Below are 24,288 nucleotides of genomic sequence, written 5' to 3'. Positions count from 1 at the left end.
TAAGTTTGTTTAAATTTTAAAAGATTGTGTTTGATTATATGTGTGTGTGTTAATCGAAGCTAGATGTTACACAAGGTGGTTTAAACATAAACAATATGTGAGTCTGCGTTTAATGTATCTGTGTGGGGGGGGGGGGTGGTTTTGGAGTGTGTGTGAGTGGGTGAGAGTGTATCTGTGTTCGAGTGTGTTTGATGGTGTATATACAAATGTGTGAGTGCGTAGGTATGTGAGTGAGTGTGTCTTTATGTGTGAGTGAGGGTGTCTGTGTGTGTGAGTGTGTCTGTGTGTGTGAGTGAGTGTGTCTGTATGTGTGAGTGTGTCTGTATGTGTGTGTGTGAGTGTGTGTGAGAGTGAGTAAAACAACACCACTGTAACAACGACTGGGTCCAACAAGAGGATCCCCAATGATGATCCCCCCCTCATGCATGTTTTAGCTGCCCCTACCGTAGGGCTCACGTGTTCGGGCCTCCCCTGGGGCGGGCGTAACTCGAGCGGCCATGAATTATGAACAGTTGCGTTGGTCGCCTGAAGGACGGGCGCACTGAAGCGGATCGGCCTGACTGGTGTCTGACTGGGCGTAGTGCACAGACAGTGCTCAACAGACAGTACTCAACAGACAGTACTCAACAGACAGTACTCAACAGACAGTACTCAACAGACAGTAGTCAACAGACAGTACTCAACAGACAGTACTCAACAGACAGTACTCAACAGACAGTAGTCAACAGACAGTACTCAACAGACAGTACTCAACAGACAGTACTCAACAGACAGTACTCAACAGACAGTACTCATCAGACAGTAGTCAACAGACAGTACTCAACAGACAGTATTCAACAGACAGTACTCAACAGACAGTAGTCAACAGACAGTACTCAACAGACAGTACTCAACAGACAGTACTCAACAGACAGTACTCAACAGACAGTAGGCAACAGACAGTACTCAACAGACAGTACTCAACAGACAGTACTCAACAGACAGTACTCAACAGACAGTACTCAACAGACAGTACTCAACAGACAGTAGACTTTACTTAACAGACATTACTCATCAGACAGTACTCAACAGACAGTACTCAACAGACAGTACTCAACAGACAGTACTCCACAGACAGTAGTCAACAGACAGTAGTCAACAGACAGTACTTAACAGACAGTACTCAACAGACAGTAGTCAACAGACAGTACTCAACAGACAGTACTCCAGAGACAGTAGACTATAGTCAACAACCAGCAGACTTTACTCAACAGACAGTAGATTTTGTCCAATAAATAGTACTTAATATACAGCAGACAGTACTTTATATGTATCAGATAGCACACAACAAAAAGCAGACTTTACCTAACACTCTAAAGTCTGCACTCAACACACAACAGACATCAGATGTTCTATATTGTATCTGTGTTGTCAACTCCACATTTCGGTTAGCCGTACACCTATAGCATTATCGTCGTGTGGCTTGCCTTGCAGTTTGGTACAATTTATTTCACTTTTTTTTGTATATTAAATTTAGCCGCTCAGAAAAACCGGAAATAGCTGATACGTGTTTTTTTTAATATTTAAAGGGCAGTAACCGAGATTAATCTTAAAAATGATTGTCTCCCTTGCAGATTGCTTCAAAAATTACTTTTCTTTCATGAAAAAGTAATGTGTAGCCAGGGGGGGGGGGGGGGGGGGGGGGGGAAACCTGCATGTGCTAAATATTATTAAAATGTGTGGTCGTACAGTTAAGTGTGTGTGTGGTGTATAACGAAGCTTGTGGCGTAACCACAAAACGATTCAAATCAGACACGTTTCAAAAACACATTTTCGTAAATGAATTTTAATAATCAAGACAGCGTTCCCCCTCATTAAGCCGCGTTTGTGCGATGCGGTTAATTACCTTCTTCCTCTGCAGGCGCCAATCCGCCCCTCCCAATCCTGCTCACCCACGAGGTCCACATGTGCTCACTGCCCCGCGCCCCACCCGTCCCGGGCCCAAATTGACAAGGCTCCAGCAGGCAACAGACCCCAATCCAATTTGCCATCTTGCGCTCCAAGCGTTAAATATTCGCGGCAGGGCCGGCGCCGCGCCCCTTTTTTAATCCCCGTTAATCCAATTGCTAGACAAAAACTTGACGACCTAACTCGGTTATCTCCGCCTGTCTCACGCGTACCGTGGCGGCCATCTTGGAACGCTGTGACCTGTTCCTTGACCCTTCGGTGGAGACCTTCTGAATCTCCGGATAAAAAGAGCGGAGCATTTCCGATTGAAAAGCTCATAACGCGATTTCAAAATTCCAAGTATTAAACCGAACAATACACATTGGTATGGTTTTTTTTTTATTCTTTAAAGATAAAAAATGTAAGTTCTCTATAATCAAAAACAAATTTTGAAATAAAAAGTAACAATCACCATGAAGTTTTGTCAGAAACGATAAAAATATACGAATAGCAGAAAAAAAAATATATTTGTGAAGGATATGAGTATAAGCAAAAGACAAATATGTTCCTAGTGCTGTTTCAAATGTATGTTGTCTCCGTACTAAATCTGAACCTCCAAGAATGACGTCAATAAATTCAAGTTTGCTGTGTTCAGATTGTTATTGATGATCTTGGAAATGCTAAAATGTATTTCGATAGCTAGTTTTTGTTTTGTAAAAATAAAATTAACATGAAAACTTAGGTAATTTTTGATTCAACGACATACTTTCGAGTATTCTTAGAGTGAAAGATGTTGTTTGGTGTATTTACAACTGAAATCCTTTAAAGATATATTTCTAAATTTTCTTTTTAATTTAGCAAACATGCGAACAAATAAAAAATATTGATTTTCCGCCAATTTTAAAGAACTTTATTAAAACTAAAACCCGAACAACGCCGGCTACTTTAGAAAGTTGTGACTGTCGTTGACTTCTATTCTTGTCATCGCTTGTCTCCCCTGGCCGTGTTGACATCCGACCCCAATTTCCTTGAGTCAATTAGTTGGTCCAGCCAAGTAACTCAAGCTGAAGGGCCGCACCGTCAAGTGTTTCTTCTAGTACCTTCTACTGACGGCCTGCCACCCCCCCCCCGTCCGTGGGGGGGGGGGGGGGGGTGGCACCCACGGGCGGGTCAGACCTGCGACTCGGGTCACCCCAACACCCCCACACAACCCCCACACCCGCACCGTGTTTCTTCTAGAACCTTCTACTGGCGGCCTGCTGTCACCCCCCCCCCCGTACTCCCACAGTAGGGTTAGACCTGCGACTCTGGTCACCCCCCCAGACCTCCCAATATATATATATATATATATATATATATATATATATATATATATATATATATATATGAATATATATATATATATATATATATATATATATATATATATATTCATATATATATATATATATATATATATATATATATATATATATATATAAATACATACATACGTATATATATATATATATATATATATATGAATATATATATATATATATATATATATATATATATATATATATATATATATTCACATAGATATTATATATATTTATATATATATATATATATATATATACATATATATATATATTTATATATATATATATATATATATATATACATATATATATATATATATATATATATATATATATATATATATATATATATATATATATACGTATGTATTTATTTATGTATTGATTTATTTATATATTTGCAGCTGTAACCTATCTTGCATGTTTTCCTCCATCCCCAGCCGCCATACCCAAATGTTCTGGCTGCGGTGACCACATCTATGACAGGTTTATCCTGAAGGTGCTCGACAGATCCTGGCACTCCAAGTGTCTCAAGTGTTCAGATTGTATGGCCCAGCTCAGTGATAAATGTTTCTCTAAGGGGGAGAAGGTCTACTGCAAGGATGACTTCTTTAAGTAAGTGTTGCATTAGTGAGCCGTTGTTGTTGATGTTGTTGTCGTTACTGTCGCTGTTGTTGTTGTTGTCGTTGCTGTCGTTGTTGTTGATGATTTTAGATAGGGGGGGGAGGTCTACTGCAGGGATGACTTCTTTAAGTAAGTTCTGCAGTAGTGGGCCGTCGTTGTTGTTGATTTTGTTGTTGCTGTCGTTGTTGATGATTTTAGATGGGTGCGGGGAAGTCTACTGCAAGGATGACTTCTTTAAGTAAGTGCTGCAGTAGTGAGTCGTCGTTGTAGTGGTGGTGGTTGTGGTAGTTGTTGTTGTCGTTAGAATGGTGGGGATGAAGGTCTACTGCAAGGACGACTACTGTAGTGATGTGTCAGGTTATTGTGGTTAAGGTTGTTTTCGGTGCAGTTTTTTTTTTGTTACTGTTGCTGTTAATTGGGAAATTGTACCTCAATGACTTTTTTTTAATCGAGGGCAGATTAGTCAGTCTGTTTGTTGTAATGATTGTGGTTGAAGTTGCTGCTTGTGCTATTGTTCTTATAGTGATGGGGGGTTGATTTTGTTGCTGATGCAAGAAGGGAAATGTACCGAAAAGAGAATTCTTTAAGTGAGCGCAATCTGTTCATTGATGTTGATGTAGATGAGTTATAACGTCCGTTCATGACGTCACACACCTAGTAGGGGACGGTGGTCGGCTTTTCAAACTATGGGGGGAAGGGGGGGGGGGTACAAGGTGATGTAGAATCGAAGTGTGTGGGAATTTTATCTTACGCCATCTCTAGATCTAAGATTTCTAACGAGTACAAACCTTATACATTTTTTAAATCGTTATTTGAAATAAAGAACTGATAAGCCAGATGGGGTTTTATAATATGATGAATGCACAGTACCGAACTCAGTAACCAATTTTTAAAAAAATCAATCACTTTAATGATGAGAGTCTGTATCAGCCTCACTCGCCCCCTAAACTGGCAGTCCCCTGTGGTACCCTCCGTGGGGTTCCTCTTTCTCCACCCGCACCACACCCATCGCGTTTTCGGGAAAACCCTCACGTGCGCCGACTCGCCTTAGCCGCCTCGTGTTTGTGTCGTCACGTAATCCAAATATGGAAGTTCTCGGAGAATCTCGGGCATGTCCGCGGCAGCCATGTTGAACAAACAGTGGTGACCATCTGCCCGTGATCTCTGCCCAGGATGGTCCATTCAGAGAGTCCCAGAGATAAAAACCTCATGCCCGCTTGAGGTCATCCACACGCTAAAAATAGATATCACGTGATTTTGTTTTTCTGTGTCTTTTTCAATACAACAAAAAATTCTATTTACTAGTAGAATTGTTGCAATATTTTCAATATTTTCCCGAGAAAATGTCCATATTTTTCTTACCATCTATACCTCCCCTCTACCCATAATTTTATCATCATCTACACCCTCACTCTACCCATAATTTTATCATCATCTACACCCTCGCTCTACCCATAATTTTATCATCATCTACACCCTCGCTCTACCCATAATTTTATCATCATCTACACCCTCGCTCTACCCATAATTTTATCATCATCTACACCCTCGCTCTACCCATAATTTTATCATCATCTACACCCTCACTCTACCCATAATTTTATCATCATCTACACCCTCGCTCTACCCATAATTTTATCATCATCTACACCCTCACTCTACCCATAATTTTATCATCATCTACACCCTCACTCTACCCATAATTTTGTCATCATCTACACCCTCGCTCTACCCATAATTTTATCATCATCTACACCCTCGCTCTACCCATAATTTTATCATCATCTACACCCTCACTCTACCCATAATTTTATCACCATCTATACCCTCGCTCTACCCATAATTTTATCATCATCTATACCATCACTCTACCCATAATTTTGTCACTATTTATACCATCCCTCTCTATCTCTACCACCCCCCACCCATGCACCAACCATCTCACCCCACCTCCTGCTCCCCGCCCGCCCCTCAGCCCAGGTCTCTCCATTGAATAATAGATGTCCCGCTCAGCTGGGCCGGGCAGGGCGCTCACCAGATGACACCCCACCCATGAATTTTTAACCACCCCCCCCCATGTTAGGGCTTCATTTTCTAGGCACATTTACGGTATGGTGGGGGGGGGGGGGTATTCTAGGCACATCTATGGTATAGTGGGGGGGGGGGTATTCTAGGCACATCTATGGTATAGTGGGGGGTATTCTAGGCACATCTATGGTATAGTGGGGTGGAGGGTATTCTAGGCACATCTATGGTATAGTGGGGGGGGGGTATTCTAGGCACATCTATGGTATAGTGGGGTGGAGGGTATTCTAGGCACATCTATGGTATAGTGGGGGGTATTCTAGGCACATCTATGGTATAGTGGGGGGTATTCTAGGCACATCTATGGTATAGTGGGGGGTATTCTAGGCACATCTATGGTATAGTGGGGTGGAGGGTGGCCTATTCTAGGCACATCTATGGTATAGTGGGGTGGAGGGTATTCTAGGCACATCTATGGTATAGTGGGGGGGGGTATTCTAGGCACATCTATGGTATAGTGGGGGGGGTATTCTAGGCACATCTATGGCATAGTGGGGGGGGTGTATTCTAGGCACATCTATGGTATAGTGGAGGGTATTCTAGGCACATCTATGGTATAGTGGGGGGGGGGTATTCTAGGCACATCTATGGTATAGTGGGTGGAGGGTATTCTAGGCACATCTATGGTATAGTGGGGGGGGGGTATTCTAGACACATTTATGGTATAGTGGGGGGGGGTATTCTAGGCACATCTACGGTATAGTGGGGGGGGGGGGGTAGGTATTACAAAACACAAACTGTTTTCTAACAATGTAAGAGTGGGCGAGTTATTTCTCCACATCTATTGTATAGGGGCTGGGGTATTTCACAGCATGTACTGTATAAGGGGGATGGCATTTCATCGTATCTACTATATTGGGGAGTGGAGTGTATTTATCAGCTGTATATAGATGGAAGGTGGAGATGGTGACATTTGACGATTGCGTAACTCCATGTAACAAGAATGCACTAGAAGATTGAAAAGGGTGAAAATATTTTATCAGATAATAAAAATCACGAAGTTATATTTGAAAACGTTCGAGCTTTTATAAATGTTGAGGTGATGAAGTACGGTGCAGTAGCGACATTTGTGGATTGTATTTACAATGTTAATGATGTTGGGGAGAAGGGGGGGCTTCCGTGACATAGATAGATGTGACAAAGATATCAACCAATAGGATTCTTCGACAAGCCTCGACCTCGGTCCTAAACAGAATGGAGTAAAATAATAAAGTATAAAGTTAGTAGTTCAAGTGGCGTGGTAGCTAGCAGTGTTAAATGTTTAAGCCGTTTTACAATGGAGCCATCTGATTTGAAAAGTTAGAAGAAAATATTTTAATTAAGTTTTTTTTTAATTAAGCAGTTTTAAAAAATCAAGTTAAAAATGTTAAAACGGGTAAAAGAAACTGCGTGGAGAACAAAAACCCTGATTACGCCACACGAGCTAGATATATAATCATATGTGTCAATTCAGATAAGTTTTTTGACTACGTCATAAATATTGAGTAAAATTATCAATAGATCGAACAGCTAATATTTTGAAATACACAATGGTCTTGCAAAGGCCGCCCCTCGTACCGTCTATTGTGGTGATTGTTTCATCGGATTGATATTCTGCACATCAATGTTTTTTCTCATCTTTATTGGGGTGTAGTGGTGTTGGCAGCGTATCAGTATATATATATATATATATATATATATATATATATATATATATATATATATATATATATATATATATGTGTGTGTGTGTGTGTGTGTGTATATATATATATGTGTGTATATATATATATATGTATATACATAAATACATATATATCGTTTCGGTATGTCCTGTCAGCACTCCTAACAGAATGTTCCGACGGCCCAATTGATAAAACAATACTGAAGCAATTTTTTAGAGTGCTGGGTTGCGTGTTATGAGGACGCGACCCGTTGTATTTTTTAAACTGAAACGACAGACCTACCCCAGGCTCTTCCAGTTATGGCCATCCCTCCCGCTGGGGGTTTCATCGTGGCCTTAATTAATCATGACCAACCAGATCCTTGATTAAAGAGATGCGAGGTAATTCTTTTTTTTTTAATGTCACAAATAAAAAGCGATCGCGCGCGACTCATCCGATGGTGCAGGTAAATCTTTCTTAGATTGCAGCACCACTTTCATAATTCAGTACCCCCGGCGCGGGTTTCGATAAAAAACAGAAGTTGGATATCTCTAAGCTTTGTTCCGTTTGCGTGAAAAATTTATTTCGAGTTTTTTATGTATCGCCGAGTGCCGGCCCAGCGTGCATTGTTGAAGAGCCGCGTGATTTTTAAAAGTGAGTGATTTGCTGGAGTACAGTCGCAGCAGTTAGAAATCGCATGTATAATAAATGGTGTTTATTTTTAATTACTTTAGCGGGTACCCGTCTCGGATCACGTGTTTTGGAATCGGTGGGGTCGGGTATCTGGTGGGGTGGGGTATCTGGGGTGGGGTAGGGTATCGGTTGGGGTGGGGTAGGGTATCAGGTGGGGTGGGGTAGGATATCCAAGGATTCGATGCGTTAGGCAGAGGGTTATTTTTTAATTAATTTTTTAAAGTTTTAATGCGGAGGTAAACACACACTTTGATAGTTTTGTGAAGTGCTGTCGTGTTTTTGTTGCGAATGTTAAATGATGGATACAAGATAATGGGGGTGATGTGGGGGGGGGGGGGGGGGCGGGGGAGGGAGATCATCATTACACTCAATGTGTTACGATGGAATAAGTGACATCTGTGAAACAGATTCTCAAAATGTTCCTATACTCGGCCCCCGTTACCCTAGCAAATATTTTGGCGACCGCTGGCGTTATAAAAAAAAAGTATTATGGATAAATATCTTGAACTTTTTTTTAATAACTTTATATTTTAATTATTTTCATTAAAATTATTAATTATAGATTAATACATACAAATGTCTAATTAATGAGTTCGTGTAATTAAACTTCCTACAGCTCTAGTCACCTCATCTTTCGTCATTTTTATCAGTGTAAAGTTTGACTGTTTTCTTAAAGAATACAACACATAGACCTTGGGTTGTATTGTAGAATTTAGCATGGGCTTCAATGTGTGAAATGCCGATTGACAGAGATTTGTCTAAAGGGACTGTTGTGTTAACGCTGTTTGATGATGTTAATGTTACCAAGTCGAAAAAAAAATTCACTTCAACTAGCATAAACGCAAGCTTAGCTGCTAACCGTAACCTTGTGTACTCACTCATACATACAGCACAATCATTCCTACACACATACACAAATCACAACCACTCCTACACACATACATCACAACCACTCTAACTCACACACACACAGCAGAATCACTCCTACTCACACACATACAGAGCAAAATCACTCCTACCCACACACACACAGCACAACCACTCACACACAAATGTTAACAGCACAATCACTGCTACTCACACACACACACACACATACCCAACACAACAACTTTCACTCTCAAACACACAAACACAACACCCCCTTCCCTACCAACACCTTCATCAACACATTCAACCATCATTAGCATAACCACACAACTGTTTTCCCAGACCTTCATCACCCCACTCAACCCTCCCATCCCACCAGTACTGTCCTATCACCCCTCCCCACCCCACCCAACCCTCCCATCCTACCAGTACTGTCCCCTCACCCCCTCCCCTCCACCACCCCCATCCTACGAATACTGTCCTCTCACCCAAACCCACACCCCACTCAACCCTCCAATCCTAGAAGTACTGTCCCCTCACCCCCTCCCTACCCTCAACGAAAACAAAAAGGCAAATGCACAACAAACACTAGCGTTCACGCATGATTGGGCAATTAACTTTCCGGGACAACCCAAATGGACAATTGATCGGATATTCCCACTGGAATGAAAACATACCCGGAACCTTTGGTTTGTTTGTTGTTGTTTCGTTTTATCCCCGGCAATGTTGGCCCACTTTTGGTGTAGTACTTTGTCTGAATCAACCAACACTCATCGTCGATGATTAGCTGGAGGTTTTACATTGAGTGTGAAATTATTATGTGGTGAGTAGGTCCCAATTAAACAACACTCATCTCAAATATTAGCTGGAGGTTTTACATTGAGTGTGAAATTATTATGTGGTGTGTAGGTCCCAATTATACAACACTCATCTCAAATATTAGCTGGAGGTTTTACATTGAGTGTGAAATTATTATGTGGTGTGTAGGTCCCAATTATACAACACTCATCTCAAATATTAGCTGGAGGTTTTACATTGAGTGTGAAATTATTATGTGGTGTGTAGGTCCCAATTAAACAACACTCATCTCAAATATTAGCTGGAGGTTTTACATTGAGTGTGAAATTATTATGTGGTGTTTAGGTCCCAATCATTAAACACTCTTGTCAATGATTAGCTGGAGGTTTTACATTGAGTGAGAGATTATGTGGTGTTTAGGTCCAAATCATGCAACACTCATGGTCAATGATTAGCTGGAGGTTTTACATTGAGTGTGAAATTATTATGTGGTGTGTAGGTCCCAATCAAACAAAATTCATCGTCAATGCTTAGTTAGAGATTTTACAATGATTGAGAAACATTGTGGGGTGTGTAGGACTTTATCAACTAACACTCATCTCAAAAATTAGCTGGAGGTTTTACATTGAGTGAGAATCATTGTGGGGTGTGTAGGTCTTTATCAACTAACACTTATGTAAAAAATTAACTGGAGGTTTTACATTGAGTGTCGCCCAGGACAGGGTGGAATGGCGGAGATTTGTTGCTGCCCTATACTCCACAGGGAGTGATGAGGATTAAGTAAGTAAGTAAGTTTACATTGAGTGTGAAATTATTATGTGGTGTGTAGGTCTTTTATCAACTAACACTCATCGTCAAAAATTAGCTGGAGGTTTTACATTGAGTGAGAGTTTATTACGTGGTGTCTAGGTCCCAATTAACCAACACTTATGTCAGTAATTAACTTGAGGTTTTACATTGTGAGAGATCACTGTGTCATGTGTAGGTACTTGAGAGTCTTGTTCTTGGCGCCATATCTAGGCTCGGCAGTATGCGGCTCCAGGGCCAGCAGATGCAGCTCTGTGAGATAATAAATTTGGCTCTTTCTGCAGGGCTTAAAAACACGTTGTTTATAAAAGCTCGCAAAGACTGTAAATGTAGCATTCTAATTAATGTGTTTTCTGCAGTTAATGGAGAAGGGGGGGGGGATAAATCATAACGTACTGTGAGGCTCACTAATTAAATTAGTTATGGCTGAAATCTTGTATTATTTGGACAACACTCGGTGTGTTAATGAACAGTTTTATTTCCAGTAAAACATGAAACTGTGAAGTTATGTATATATATATATATATATATATATATATATATATATATATATATATATATATATATATATATGTCTATTTCAACGTTCTAGTCACTCTACTACTCTACCATAATACCGAGTGTTACCTTATAGTAAACAATTTTCTGCAATGAAATATTTCATCAATTAACTTGTTACTATACAAACGTTTCGTGTATTTTTCTGTAGGTGCGTATGTCTGTATGTTTCTCTGTAGGTACGTGTGTCTGTATATGTTTCTCTGTAGGTGCGTGTGTCTGTATGTATTTCTCTGTAGGTGCGTATGTTTGTATGTGTATCTCTGTAGGTGCGTGTGTACGTATGTGTTTCTCTGTAGGTGCGGGTGTGTCTATATGTTGATAAGCTATTGTGTCGTGTTCAACACCCACATATTCAACACACCAAACACGACACCAAAATCACTTTCTCACCGACCTGTTAAAAATAATTTTACTGTCACCAATCAACATTTCTAAAGCAGCATGGTGTCGCTGCAAGCAGTGAGTGCCTCGTCCAATCAAAACCTCTGTATCTGGAGCTCATGCCCTAGGGTATTTTCTATTCTTATCACAACCACGACAAAAGATGTCTGCCAGTTTTCCATCAGTTTGGTGGCCGTTGTCCCTATTGCTCCCGTTCTCCAAAACATTTAATCTCTTTTATCGTCCGTCTGAAATATTATATCCATAAATATATTTCACGTTAATAAACAATATTTTTATTTATAATTTGGAGGTTTTTTTAGTTAATTTAATTATTTAATTATTTTTTTTTGTTTTTACAAAACTACTCGTAAGAAAAAAAAGAAACAAAATTGATTTTTTTTTTTTTTTTTTTTTTTTTTTTTTTTTTTTTTTTTTTTTTTTTTTGTAAGAAATATGAAACATTAGGTTTGAGAGTTCAAGCGTTCCCACTGATCAGGGATTTGATTAAATGAAGAAATTATAGATCAACATCGTGATAAATTGACAAAACATCGGGTTGAAAATTTCACCAGAGTTCAAGAAATAGAACACTCCTATCCAACCGGTAACGCCCGTGCTAATAATTCCGCTAAAGGACAGGAAACGCGAGTGCGCATGACATGCAAACGATGATTGGTTCTGACATAAAACGTCATCGTATCGCAGATAGGACGGCCCGGATGAAAACCAGACCGACCGTAAAAACAATTTGGTCAACATCATTATCTTCCACCATCTCTGCCGAGCTGGACGGGGTGAGGGGGTGGGGGGGGGAGAGGGGGGTCATGCTGGGATGGTCCCATCTTGATGCATTTGTTATGATTTTCGACAAGTTGGGTTTCCGAAAAAATAACGGGGGGAATGGGACGCCCAGAGCAGTCCAGCGTTAAAAAAAAAATGGTGATGTGTATCAGGGAATCGATTCGTGATATTATGGGATGGGCGTGGGCGTTTATCAACCTCAATTTTTGTCGCATATATTACCTTAAAGTAAATCAGGTACAATATATGTTGCGTAAATTATTTCGTTGGTTTTTTTTTATGTAAAATAATAAATTAACAACATTTTTAAAAATTCCAAAATAGTTAAGAAAAATGATTTTATGTATGCCTAATTTTTTTTATAAATAAATAATAAAATAATAAACACCGCAATTTATCAATTGGGCATAGTTTTACAAATGCTACATTAGAATGCGTATTAAGATAAAGTAGTAAAAGAAAATAAATAATTTATTAAATATAAGTTCTTAATGGCTTCTAATGTGTCCGAATTAATGTAATTTGAGCTCGTCTTTGATCGTGTAACTAAAAAAGTAAGAGTGGAGGTCTGCAAATGAGAAGATAAATGGGCCTAGTGAACCTTGTGGTCTTTTAAAACGTGAGAACCTTTGAAGTGATTGGTCCAGCCAGCTAGTGAATCAGTTCCTTCTATAAGACTCACCCTCACCCCCCCACACAAGTCTTTGATGGTAGATCCAGGTGTTTGCAGATGGACGAACGTCAGTCAAGGGGAAAGCCTAATCCATAATTTATGACCCGAGGGTGTGGGGGGGGGGGGGGGGGGTCACTGCCAGGGTTCTCGCACGTGCTTGGGGGGTATTTACCTAGGCTCATCCGACAACAAAGATGCGTGGACAGGCCCGCTAGCAACGTCACCATCAGCCGACCTAACTGGTTTGTTTTTGGTGCGGAGGGATGGGGGGAAGGGGGGTAAGCTTGTGTATCAACTGCGCGTGTTGTCGGTGTGGAGTGAGTAAACAAGCATGTGGATGTTGTGGATGAGTAATAAGAAGGTGCAGGTGCAGTAGAGTATTACTGTTCGATAGGTAGCTGCCATAGTAGGCACAGTGTCCAGCAAAAAGGTGAAGAGAAATAACATGACAATTTTACCCAACTTTGACCAAAGCATATCCAGCACAATGCGCATCACAATGACAACCACCAAACATTCCACAATGCCCAACACAATGCCTATCACAATGCCTATTGAAAGGAACATCACAATGCCCTCCACAATGCCCAACACAATGTCCATCCAATTGACCAGAGTGGACATCACAATACCTACCACACGCCTAGAACAAAATATTCTCCCTTCTGTCAATCACTGCTGGGCCTTAAACCAATAACGTTTAGAACTCGCCCGAGAACCCTACCCCACCCGACCACTCAGTACTGTAGACGCTGTAGGGAAAAAATATAAACCTGTTTATGCCCGTATTTTAACAAATTAACTAGTTCTTTCCGAACGTTGCTGTTGATAACAGTTTTAGAACGTATGTCTAAAACAACGTCCTGTCGCTCATTGTGTACTCAAGGATTAATTCATCACATTAAAGACCTGTGTTTATTGTTCACTTATACCACGGACGATGTCCCTGAGTCCACCCAGCTCTGATGCGTACCTAATTCACGTTAGGGAAAGTTAGAGGTGTGGCGAGGGTGGGCGGGGGTTACACCAAGGCAAAAAAATGCAAAATGTACAGACGAAAAATGCTTTTTTGCCAGTTCCATTAGTGATTAATTAAAGTTAATTAGTCTTTTAAGTACAAATTAACAATTATTGCAAAAGGGCAGGATATTATAATCCTATGTAGGCCAACACAAACACACACCACACATATTATATATATATATATATATATATATATATATATATATATATATATATATATATATATATATATATATATATATATATATATATATATATATATATATATATATATATATATATATATATATATATATATAAACTTTTTTCTTTGAGGGGGGGGGGGGGAGTGACACCACGAAATGCCGCACCGGGTAACACACGACCTAGCGACGGCACTGGGGAAAGTAAAGGCGGCTGGGCATAGTTCTGACCACATTATCCCTTCATATGCCGGGGTCACTAAAATAAGTTTACTTCACCTCTCCCAAGGACCGTAAGTTTCGAAATGGTATTTTTTTATACAAAATACACAAAAGATAAAGGTATTTTTTTCCGATTTCCTATGTTACTCTTTGTGTTCGACTATTAGCGAGGTAATAGATTGATACGTATTGACTTTAAATGAATGATTGATTTCTTTCAACCTGCTTCATCGATCTTTTTGACAGTAGAGGGGAGGGCGGAGGTGTAGGGCATGTAGTCATAAAGCAAACGACAAATACCTTTGATCTCACCCCCCCTCCCCACCCTTTGATGTGCCCCCACACCGTCAGGTAGGTGCCCCCGGGCGGGTGACGGATGAAACGCTCGCGCTTTCGCAGATGCACGTGCGCGCGAGCTGTCACAAAGGACTTTTGTGCGAGGTCAGTCGAGCGTGAAATTTATCTGTTTGTCATTTGGGGGGATATGTGATTTTCTGGTTTTCATAACGGAACAATTAACTCGCCAGAATAATTTGTCCGTATTCTGCACTAAATAATGTGTTGATGGTTGTTGTTGTTGTTTTATTCTCTTTTTACTTTTTATAATTTTTTTATGGTATAATTATGTGGTGTTTCTAAAGTCGGTATTTTTAGGGGAATGGTGGGTGAGATGTATTATACTTTTCTTTTTACGTTTATCAGTTTCTGTTGTGTTAAAGTCATGTGGTTTTTACATAAGATATTTTTTAGGGGAAGGTGGGGGATGACAAAGAATACATTTCTTTTTACTTTTACTATTTTCTATCTGTATTGGGATTGTGTTTTTTTTCTTTTTGATGTTTTTGTTTTCTTTAAGTTGGTAATTTTTTTTTTTGGGGGGGGGGGGGGGGGATAGTTGACATATATTATACTTTTTGTTTTACCATATTCTACTGTGTTAAAATTATGATGGGTTTTCTGTGTTCTTTTTTTTTTTTTTTTTTTTTTTTTTTTTTTTTTTGGAAGTGGGAGATATATTAAGTGAAAAAAAAAGTGATGTAGGTTTTACTGTTAGTGAATAACTTCATCGGTTTCAATATGAATTCAAACTGCTGGTTTCTTGAAGATTACATACAAAAACAAAAGCAGAGACCCAGGTTCTGTGCGCTATTATCTCCCCTCTATAGACGTTTCATAAACAACATCAAATTATCTCCATTTTCTAGAAGTTTCATTAAAAATATCAAATTATCTCCCTTATATAATCTTCTTATAAACATCATCAAATTATCTACCTCATATAATATTCTTATAAACATTATCATATTATCTCCCTTATATAATCTTCTTATAAACAGCATCATATTATCTCCCTTATATAATCTTCTTATAAACAGCATCAAATTATCGCCTTTTCTCTAGACGTTACATAAATAGCATCATAGTATCTCCCTTATATAATCTTCTTATAAACATCATCAAATTATCTCCCTTATATAATCTTCTTATAAACAACATCAAATTATCTCCCTTATATAATCAGCATCAAATTATCTCCCCTTCTCTAGACGTTTCGGCACCAGGTGTGCGAGCTGCGACAAGGGGATTCCCCCTACGGAGGTGGTGCGGCGAGCCCAGGAGAACGTCTACCACCTGGACTGCTTCGCCTGCCTGATGTGTGCCCGGCAGCTCAACACGGGCGACGAGTTCTACCTGATGGAGGACCGGAAGTTGGTCTGTAAGACGGACTACGAGGCGGCCAAGGCAAGAGGTACGGGTATGTTCCATGTCCATAGGCGGCGTGTTATAGGGGGCACCATGCTTATTGTTGGGGTTGTTTGTGGTGGGGGGGGGGGGGCTAAATATTTCAATGTTTTGGCATTAATACTTTTATATAATGGCCCAAATATTTCAATATCTTGGCCCAATATACTTGTATAACTGGCCTAAATATTTCAATATTTTGGCCCAAATACGTGTATTATATTATGACCTAAATATTTTAATATTTTGGCCCAAATACGTGTATACTATGATCTAAATATTGAAATATTTCGGCCTATTTATAACTAACTAATTGCTAATCTAAAAGTCTAAGCTCGATTGATAGCTACGGCGTTATCTAGGTTTCTTTCAGAAATTTTTCTCCGAGAAGGAGAGGAGGAAAGGGCACTTGAAACTTCCGGAGTTGGTGTACTTAAAATTTCCATGGGGGGGGGGGGGGGGCGGACACAGTCAAAGTATTTATTATTTATAAAATACTTTTTTTTTCTTATTCGACAGTGGGTGGACTCCCCCTATTCCCCACTACTCCTCCCAAAGTGTATCACATCCTCCTTAGCATATTTTCTAAATTCAACAATACATTTGGGTTGTTTTTATTTATTTTATTTTTTGTAATTATTTTGCTTTTAAAAATTTCGAAAGTCGAAAACTAATGTTTTATTGTCACCTGTCACCCCTGCTAGAGTACGAAATGGACTCGTCCAACAAGCGACCCCGCACGACCATCACGGCCAAACAGCTGGAGGCGCTGAAGCGTGCCTACAACGAGAGCAACAAACCTGCTCGGCACGTGCGAGAGCAGCTGAGTGCAGAGACAGGTCTGGACATGCGAGTCGTGCAGGTAACTGACACAGGCATTTTTTTTTATAGTTAGAATAATTCAACTCTAGATCCTGTACGTCGGCTTGTCCGACTGGACGCTTCATGCCAACCGTATGTGTAATGGTGTCAGGCATTTTTAAATAACTACAACAATGGAACTCTAGATCTTACATGTTGGATTCTCGTTTGTTTTGAGAATCCCCACTGAATGTAGTCCCTGCCCTCACTATTTGAGAATCCCCACTGAATGTAGTTCCTGCTAAAGATTTGAGAATCCCCACTGAATGTAGTTCCTGCCCTCACTATTTGAGAATCCCCACTGAATGTAGTTCCTGCTAAAGATTTGAGAATCCCCACTGAATGTAGTTCCTGTCCTCACTATTTGAGAATCCCCACTGAATGTAGTTCCTGTCCTCACTATTTGAGAATCCCCACTGAATGTAATTCTGTCTCCCCTGGCAGGTTTGGTTCCAGAACCGCCGTGCCAAAGAGAAACGCCTGAAGAAGGACGCTGGCAGACAGAGGTGGAACCCCTACTACAGGCAGATGAAGAGGGAGGGGGACCACGACAGCAGCCTCAGTGCTGACGACAGGAGTGATGATGGTGAGTACACTGTTTATTTTTTAATTTATTTTAAAAATTATGTGAAGTATATTCCAAAAAAAATAAACCGGTAGTGATCTCCCCTAAACTTTCTCGAATATTCTTATATAAAACAACAGGGGATGGTAACTGGGGATATAGTTATGATTTTTAATCCATTTTAAATACTTAAACTTTTAAAAATAGAATAGAATCTCATAAAAAAAACATTGCGCACCAAGCAAACGCCGAATAAAAACGCGTATTATAGTGCGCAATATTATTAGTACTTTAAAAATTTACATTAGTTTTTTGAGAAATCGGAAGTAGCGTAAATTACTACTTCCAGTCAACGGAAATTACTCAAAATTTAACAGAAGGTAGAGAATTAGATCTTTTACTTACATGTGAAATTTCATTTATCTATCTGAAATAGTACTCAAGTTATAGGCTTTTGAAAAATTCAAAGTAGGAAAAGTACCACTTCCGGTTATCGGAAATCGCTCAAAAGTTGATACGGATCTACGATTTTGATAAAATACTTATATATGAAATTTCATCAACCTAGCTGTAACGGTACTCAAGTTATCGTGTTTACACACGGACACACACACACACAGACACACACACACACAGACACACAGACATACGGACAAGATTGCAAAATTATGTTTTTCCGTATCAGTGAGGTGTAAAACGTCGAGATTTGTAAAAATCTCGATTTTTTTTTTTTTGCACGATTACAATACTTTCTCTATACTACGTATATACGAGAAAGTAAAAAGAGAGAAAAATCGAACATTTTCTAGTCATGAAGGGAAAATTTTAAAATCCAATGCATTATCTTCATCTAGCGTGATATTTCATTTTATTAAAAAAAAACTTCTGTTTTCTGAACTCTTCTATAACATGGATAGGATGAATATTTGAACGTAACTAAGCGTAACCTACTTCCTGAAATTATCTTTTAAAACATGGATTGGATAATATTTGATCGGACAATATAATGTAGCCTTCTTCTATTTTTCTTCTTATCCTGTGTAACTTCTTTCGCAAGTAGCCTCCGATTATGAGTCGTGATATAACAAATTTAAAATTTTTATCATTACGCTCATTTAGTATCCTAGGGTTTGTAATTTACTTAAAATAAGACTTGAGATTACATTTATCTTTTATTTATTTATTTATACTGCGGATTTTTTTTTTACGTAACTAAATATCTGTTTCTGAATGTCACCCAACTGAGTTGTCTTTTCCTACAGGCAGCCTAGACGACCTTGAGAGCACGAGCGGAATGTCAGGTGGCCGGATGTCAGGTGACGCCTACAGCCTAGACTCGGACATGTCACTAGGGCCCCTGGGCAGCGGGCCCCCGGGCGGACCAAACGACGGGCCGGGGCTTGAACCTTGGTCTCCCTACAGCGGGCCTCTGGGGCCAAACGGGCCCCCAAACATCGGGCCCCCACTTCCTGTGAACGGTCCCCTGGGGCCGAATATGAGCCCAGGGGGCATGCCCGGGGCGCCGCACCACTACCTCGGGCGTCACTCCCCGGGCGCTCCGTTGTCACATTCGCAGATGATGCCGTTGGATGCGATGGCCGGCATTCCTCGTCTACTGCCGCCAGGGGAGGATAACTCCCAAAGCTACATGGATTATCCCCCTTCATCCACACACAATCATGTTGAGGTATACTGAAAGAGACAATAGAAGCTGATCTCTGCTATAAAAGACTTGGACTGAAAATTGTGAAATTGTGAAAAAAATAAATAGAATTATTTTCAGCGACAATTTCTTAATGTATTAAACAAAAGAGAAATGAAAATATAAACATTGTATGGACAAAAACTAAAACTGAATGAAAAAGTAAGAAACCGTTGATGAAAATTCAATGACAAAGGCGTTAGTGAACAGTGTCAACCCATTAGGTATGAACAGACAGATACATTGTTTTCTCTGAAAAGTTCATAACTCATTGCAATACGCCTCTGAATTGTGCTAAAGGAGCGTCCTGTTGTTCGTTGTTTTGGGGTTTCTGCATAACTTAAGTAGCCGATATCATCGACTAAATAAAAACATTGGCCTATAGGCCTAGAGACAGCCAGAGGCGTAAGGAGCTGTTGACGATGAAGATTTAACGGTGATGTGAAATATGTGAAGCAGAAAACTGATCGTTATTTTTTAAAAAGTCATTTCGCTAAAATGTTCGTTCTGTTTTTATATATTTTGAGAAAAATGTTTTTTTTCAAGTATATGTAAAACATTTGTTGTCAAAGGGACATAACCCAGATTATTATTCTATAAATGTGGTTACCTCTCTTTATAAACTGAACACATTAACTAAATTCTGTTATAATAGTGATTAGAAGTTTTAAACTTTTTTTTTTCAACATTTATTGCTTTAATTTTATGTAAAGTTTGTATGCTATACATAATGTGTACAAATCATGTATGTATAGATGTATGTACACATATTTATTTGAGTTTTTTCTAGTCACCTGTTTAACAACAGTTCTATTAAATCCACTATACTGCAAGGACGAGTAGACCAATGACAAGGGGAGCCTACTCCTAGTTATGATGTGACTTTTACCGACTTTCAGGTTATGTTCATTATTTGCTGCTGAGTTAACTCAGTGCATATGGATACCAGAATCACGCTTGGGAAAATAAAGGCGGCTGGGCACAGGACTAACCATAAGCTGTGTTCACAGAAACAGTTGAACTCTACTTCACCTGCCTTTACTGGCCACAAGGGTAGCTTGACATTACTTTCACAATTATAAAAACCATCCTCTAAAACTCTCGACATCACCAGGAATGATCCAGAAGAATTGGTTTGAGTGTATACCATGCCTGTGACTTTTCCTTCGACTTCTGTGTCACACCGGTTTCGCTGCTCCTGACCAGTGGCGTAGGCAGGGGGGGGGTCATAACCCCCCCCCCCCCCCCCCATAGACCCCTCGGTATATATATACAAAGTATGAGAGGGGGGCAAATCGAAAGTTTGTCCCCGGGTAAAAATTGGACCCCCCCCCCCCCCTTGAGACGATCCTGGCTACGCCACTGCTCCTGACCAATCGACATTGTGTTCATATGTGCATGTGTACCTGCTAAAACTACCTGAAAACTGTGTTCACCTGTGCGTGAGTAGCCTACCTGCTGTGCTCACATTCAATGGCGTCATGTGTCGGGTGTCATCTAGTGCAGTAACTAATTGTTTAAACCCCCAATCCTCTTGAACATTTAACTTTTGTTTTTTTGGCTTAATGTCAACCCCCTCTTTCTTACTATTTTAACTGGAGAAAAACATTGATTTAACAGTATATTTTACCATTTTTTTAATTTGGTGTCACCCGTTGCGGACCGCAATTTTGTTATGCTAGTTTTATTTTATACTTCAGTAAAGACTAATATTGTGCTCATTTTTACTTGGTAAAGTTGAATGTTTTATATAAATTTGTTACTTAAACAAACATGCATTGACTAAACTCTGATATTTACCTGCTAACTTTATTCTGTTATATTTACTGTTTCCTCCACATTTGGTTTCTTTTAAAACATGGATTGGATAATTCTTTTGTCCTACATTGAATGTAACCTATTTGTTTCTTATACATGGTTTTTAAAACATGGTTTGGATAACTCTTTGAGCGAACAAGTGAACTTAACCTACTTTTCTTTTTTTTAAACATGGATTGGATAAATCTAAATCGAACAACTGATCGTAGGCCTATCCTACTTAATATATTTCCGATACGTTTTTTAAAACATGGATTGGATAAATCTTGGAACGAATCAGCTTATCTTTATGTTCCCTCTTGTCCTTGGCAATTGATTTCGCAGTAGTCTCTGCTCATGTGTTGTGATATTACAATTGGTTTTTAATTTATTCTCTTTCATTGTGTATGAATACAGCACAAGCTGTTTCATCTGGTGAAATGATTTATTTTATACATGTCTGTTTGTTATTTCATGAATAAAAGTTTTAAAATTTTTCTGTCTATATTTTAGTAAGCTAAATTGTTTGTAAAATGAATTTTAAAATGTCATGACATTGGAAGTTTATTTTAAGAAGTCTTGGATTTTTAAAATAAAGCTGTACAATAATAATTTATCAATTGTTTGAAATTGTGTTCGCTGAAGCGGGATAAGAAAAATATTTTTATTGCTCAGTGTATGTGTGAGTTGTGGTTGATTCAGTAATTATTAGAATGTGGGGTGTTTTTTTTTTTAAAGAATTAGAATGTGTGTTCTTGTTTTGTTAAACACCTCGAATCTAAGATAAGAGATTTTAACAAATTGAATCTACAGGATCAGATTTTAAACACCTTGAATCTAAAATGAGATTTTAAACACATTGAATTCAAAATATGAGATTTTAAACACATTGAATCCAAAGTATGAGATTTTAAACACCTTGAATCCAAAATATGAGATTTTAAACACCTTGAATACAAATTATAAATTTTAACTACCATAAACACCTTGAATCTAAAATATGAGATTTTAAACACATTGTATATAAATTATAAAATTTAATTTAAATACCATGAACCTAAAATGTGATACATCAGGGGAGATCAATCTTACAATTATTTGGTTGTGGTAAATGTTAATTCTAAAGCAGAGTGGTTTGACATGAGGACAAAATCTGACTACACTCTGTGCTGCACTGTCAATACAATCAGAAGTCTGGTATGTCCCTGGAGTCTACTCAGCAAAAGTGAGTACCTGACCAACATCTGGCAAGGGTTTCTATGTTATGTCTGTAGAAACTTATGATTCTCCTTATCGTTCTTTTCAAAGGGCACCCAATCTCAAGATTGTAGCTTTGCTACTTCTATGGTAAGTCTTGAAACTCTTTAAAAACAATAGTAACAAAAACAAACAATACTGATTATTTAGGATTATGACACTTTGTGGGGGGGGGGGGGGGGGGCTCATTACAAAATAAAAACTTGGTTATGAATGTGGGGGACTTGACAGTAGTGGTGGTGTACAGATGTTATTGGCCTGGTGTGTATGACGTGTCAGTGGTCAGGTATATTATGATGACAGTGGTGAGATACGTATGTGATGACAGTCCCAGAGACCCAAATAAAGCCTCACATTACAGTGAACAAAGTCCTACTCCACCTGGCCATATTAATCATCATCCCACCAAACTAGTCTACAATATTAATTTTTCAAGGTGAACAAAGTCCTACTCCACCTGGCCATATTAATCATCATCCCACCAAACTAGCCTACAATATTAATTTTTTAACGTATTTAAATAAAACTTATAAAATTTTAAAACAGCATTACACAGTTGGGAAACTATTAAAATCAGCTTGGAATTACTTTACAAGTCTTTTTCACACCATACAATGTTAAAATAATTTAGCAAAACAGATATTATTTAAATTACAGTTTATTAAAGATTTGTATCAAGTAGTCTAGACACGAGTTGTAACAAATATTGAAGTACACAAATAGACATGGGATCAGTTGTGGTAATCCTTTGTAATGATATTAGTATACTTGTCTTATTTTATCATAAAATATACTGAAGACTAATGACTTGTACTTTGAATAGGCAGTGTAGTTACAATCAAATATATAAATGTATATTAAAATTAACTGAAAATTTAATTTTATAAAATAGATGTAATAGAAAATTTGTTAAATTATTCTAACAATGAAAATTATAAGTACCATAAGAAAATAAAGTGATTAAAAACCTTAGATATGTTTAATCACAACACAGTACCATTTAACAAACTTGAGTTGAGGCTTTGATAGTTAGGAAAGTTATAACATTTCTGAGCGAAAGAAAATGTATGGTAGAAAATGCAGTGATTTAGTTTAAAACATTGCTTCATCCATACACATCCATACACATCTGGCTATATATCAGTGGAGAAAACATTTGCAACATACACCAACAGGGATATATTCACATAGGGCCTATATTTTATTTGGGCAAAAGGGAAACAATTCATTAAAAAGAAGATAGTTCGAGTTATCATCTTTAGTAAGTACAATTTCTATTTGAATTTCCACTTTTAATTTTTAAATTACAAAAAAATGCAAACATGGTATGATATATTACAATTACACACACTCTAATTTTATCTTGTGAAGAAAATTTTTACCTAAGTAACATCAAGTGTGCATAATAATAACAAAATTTAAAGCTATATTCAGTTCAATGAGATATATGAATGGAAGCTTTTAAAAAAACTGTGTTAAGAACCAATGTACAAAAATCTAAAAAACAAATAGGCTTAAACCATTGGAATGTTTAAATTTTACAAAATCAACTTTTTATAAGAAATTCCAAAATTATGCATAAAATATAATTACACAGTAGCTCATGAGCTAGAATATCAAACTTGGAAGCATTAAAATTAAAACAGTAAACATGTGTTTAAACCTTGTTCATCCCAATAAAATTGCTAAAAAACAAGATTTTCATTA

At 38.4% G+C, this 24,288-nt stretch overlaps 1 protein-coding gene across 1 annotated transcript in view; it reads left to right on the top strand.

Moving 5' to 3' along the window:
* Nucleotides 1–20,703, top strand: part of LOC131942229 (LIM/homeobox protein Lhx3) — a 40,638-nt gene extending 19,935 nt beyond the window's left edge. The window contains exons 2-6 of the mRNA XM_059301973.1: nucleotides 3,731–3,905; nucleotides 16,204–16,406; nucleotides 17,104–17,261; nucleotides 17,705–17,846; nucleotides 19,088–20,703. Of these exons, the coding sequence (XP_059157956.1) occupies nucleotides 3,731–3,905; nucleotides 16,204–16,406; nucleotides 17,104–17,261; nucleotides 17,705–17,846; nucleotides 19,088–19,521 (1,112 nt within the window). The 3' untranslated portion in view covers nucleotides 19,522–20,703. The remainder of the gene's footprint in view (nucleotides 1–3,730; nucleotides 3,906–16,203; nucleotides 16,407–17,103; nucleotides 17,262–17,704; nucleotides 17,847–19,087) is intronic.
* The last annotated feature ends 3,585 nt before the right edge of the window (nucleotides 20,704–24,288 follow it).

This window comes from Physella acuta, unplaced genomic scaffold (genome assembly GCF_028476545.2).
Source record: "Physella acuta isolate Inbredline_101_S28 unplaced genomic scaffold, ASM2847654v3 ptg000396l, whole genome shotgun sequence".
Taxonomy (NCBI): Eukaryota; Metazoa; Mollusca; class Gastropoda; family Physidae; genus Physella; species Physella acuta.
The sequence above is the reverse complement of the archived record's forward strand: the minus strand, read 5'-3'. Positions and strand labels throughout refer to the sequence as shown.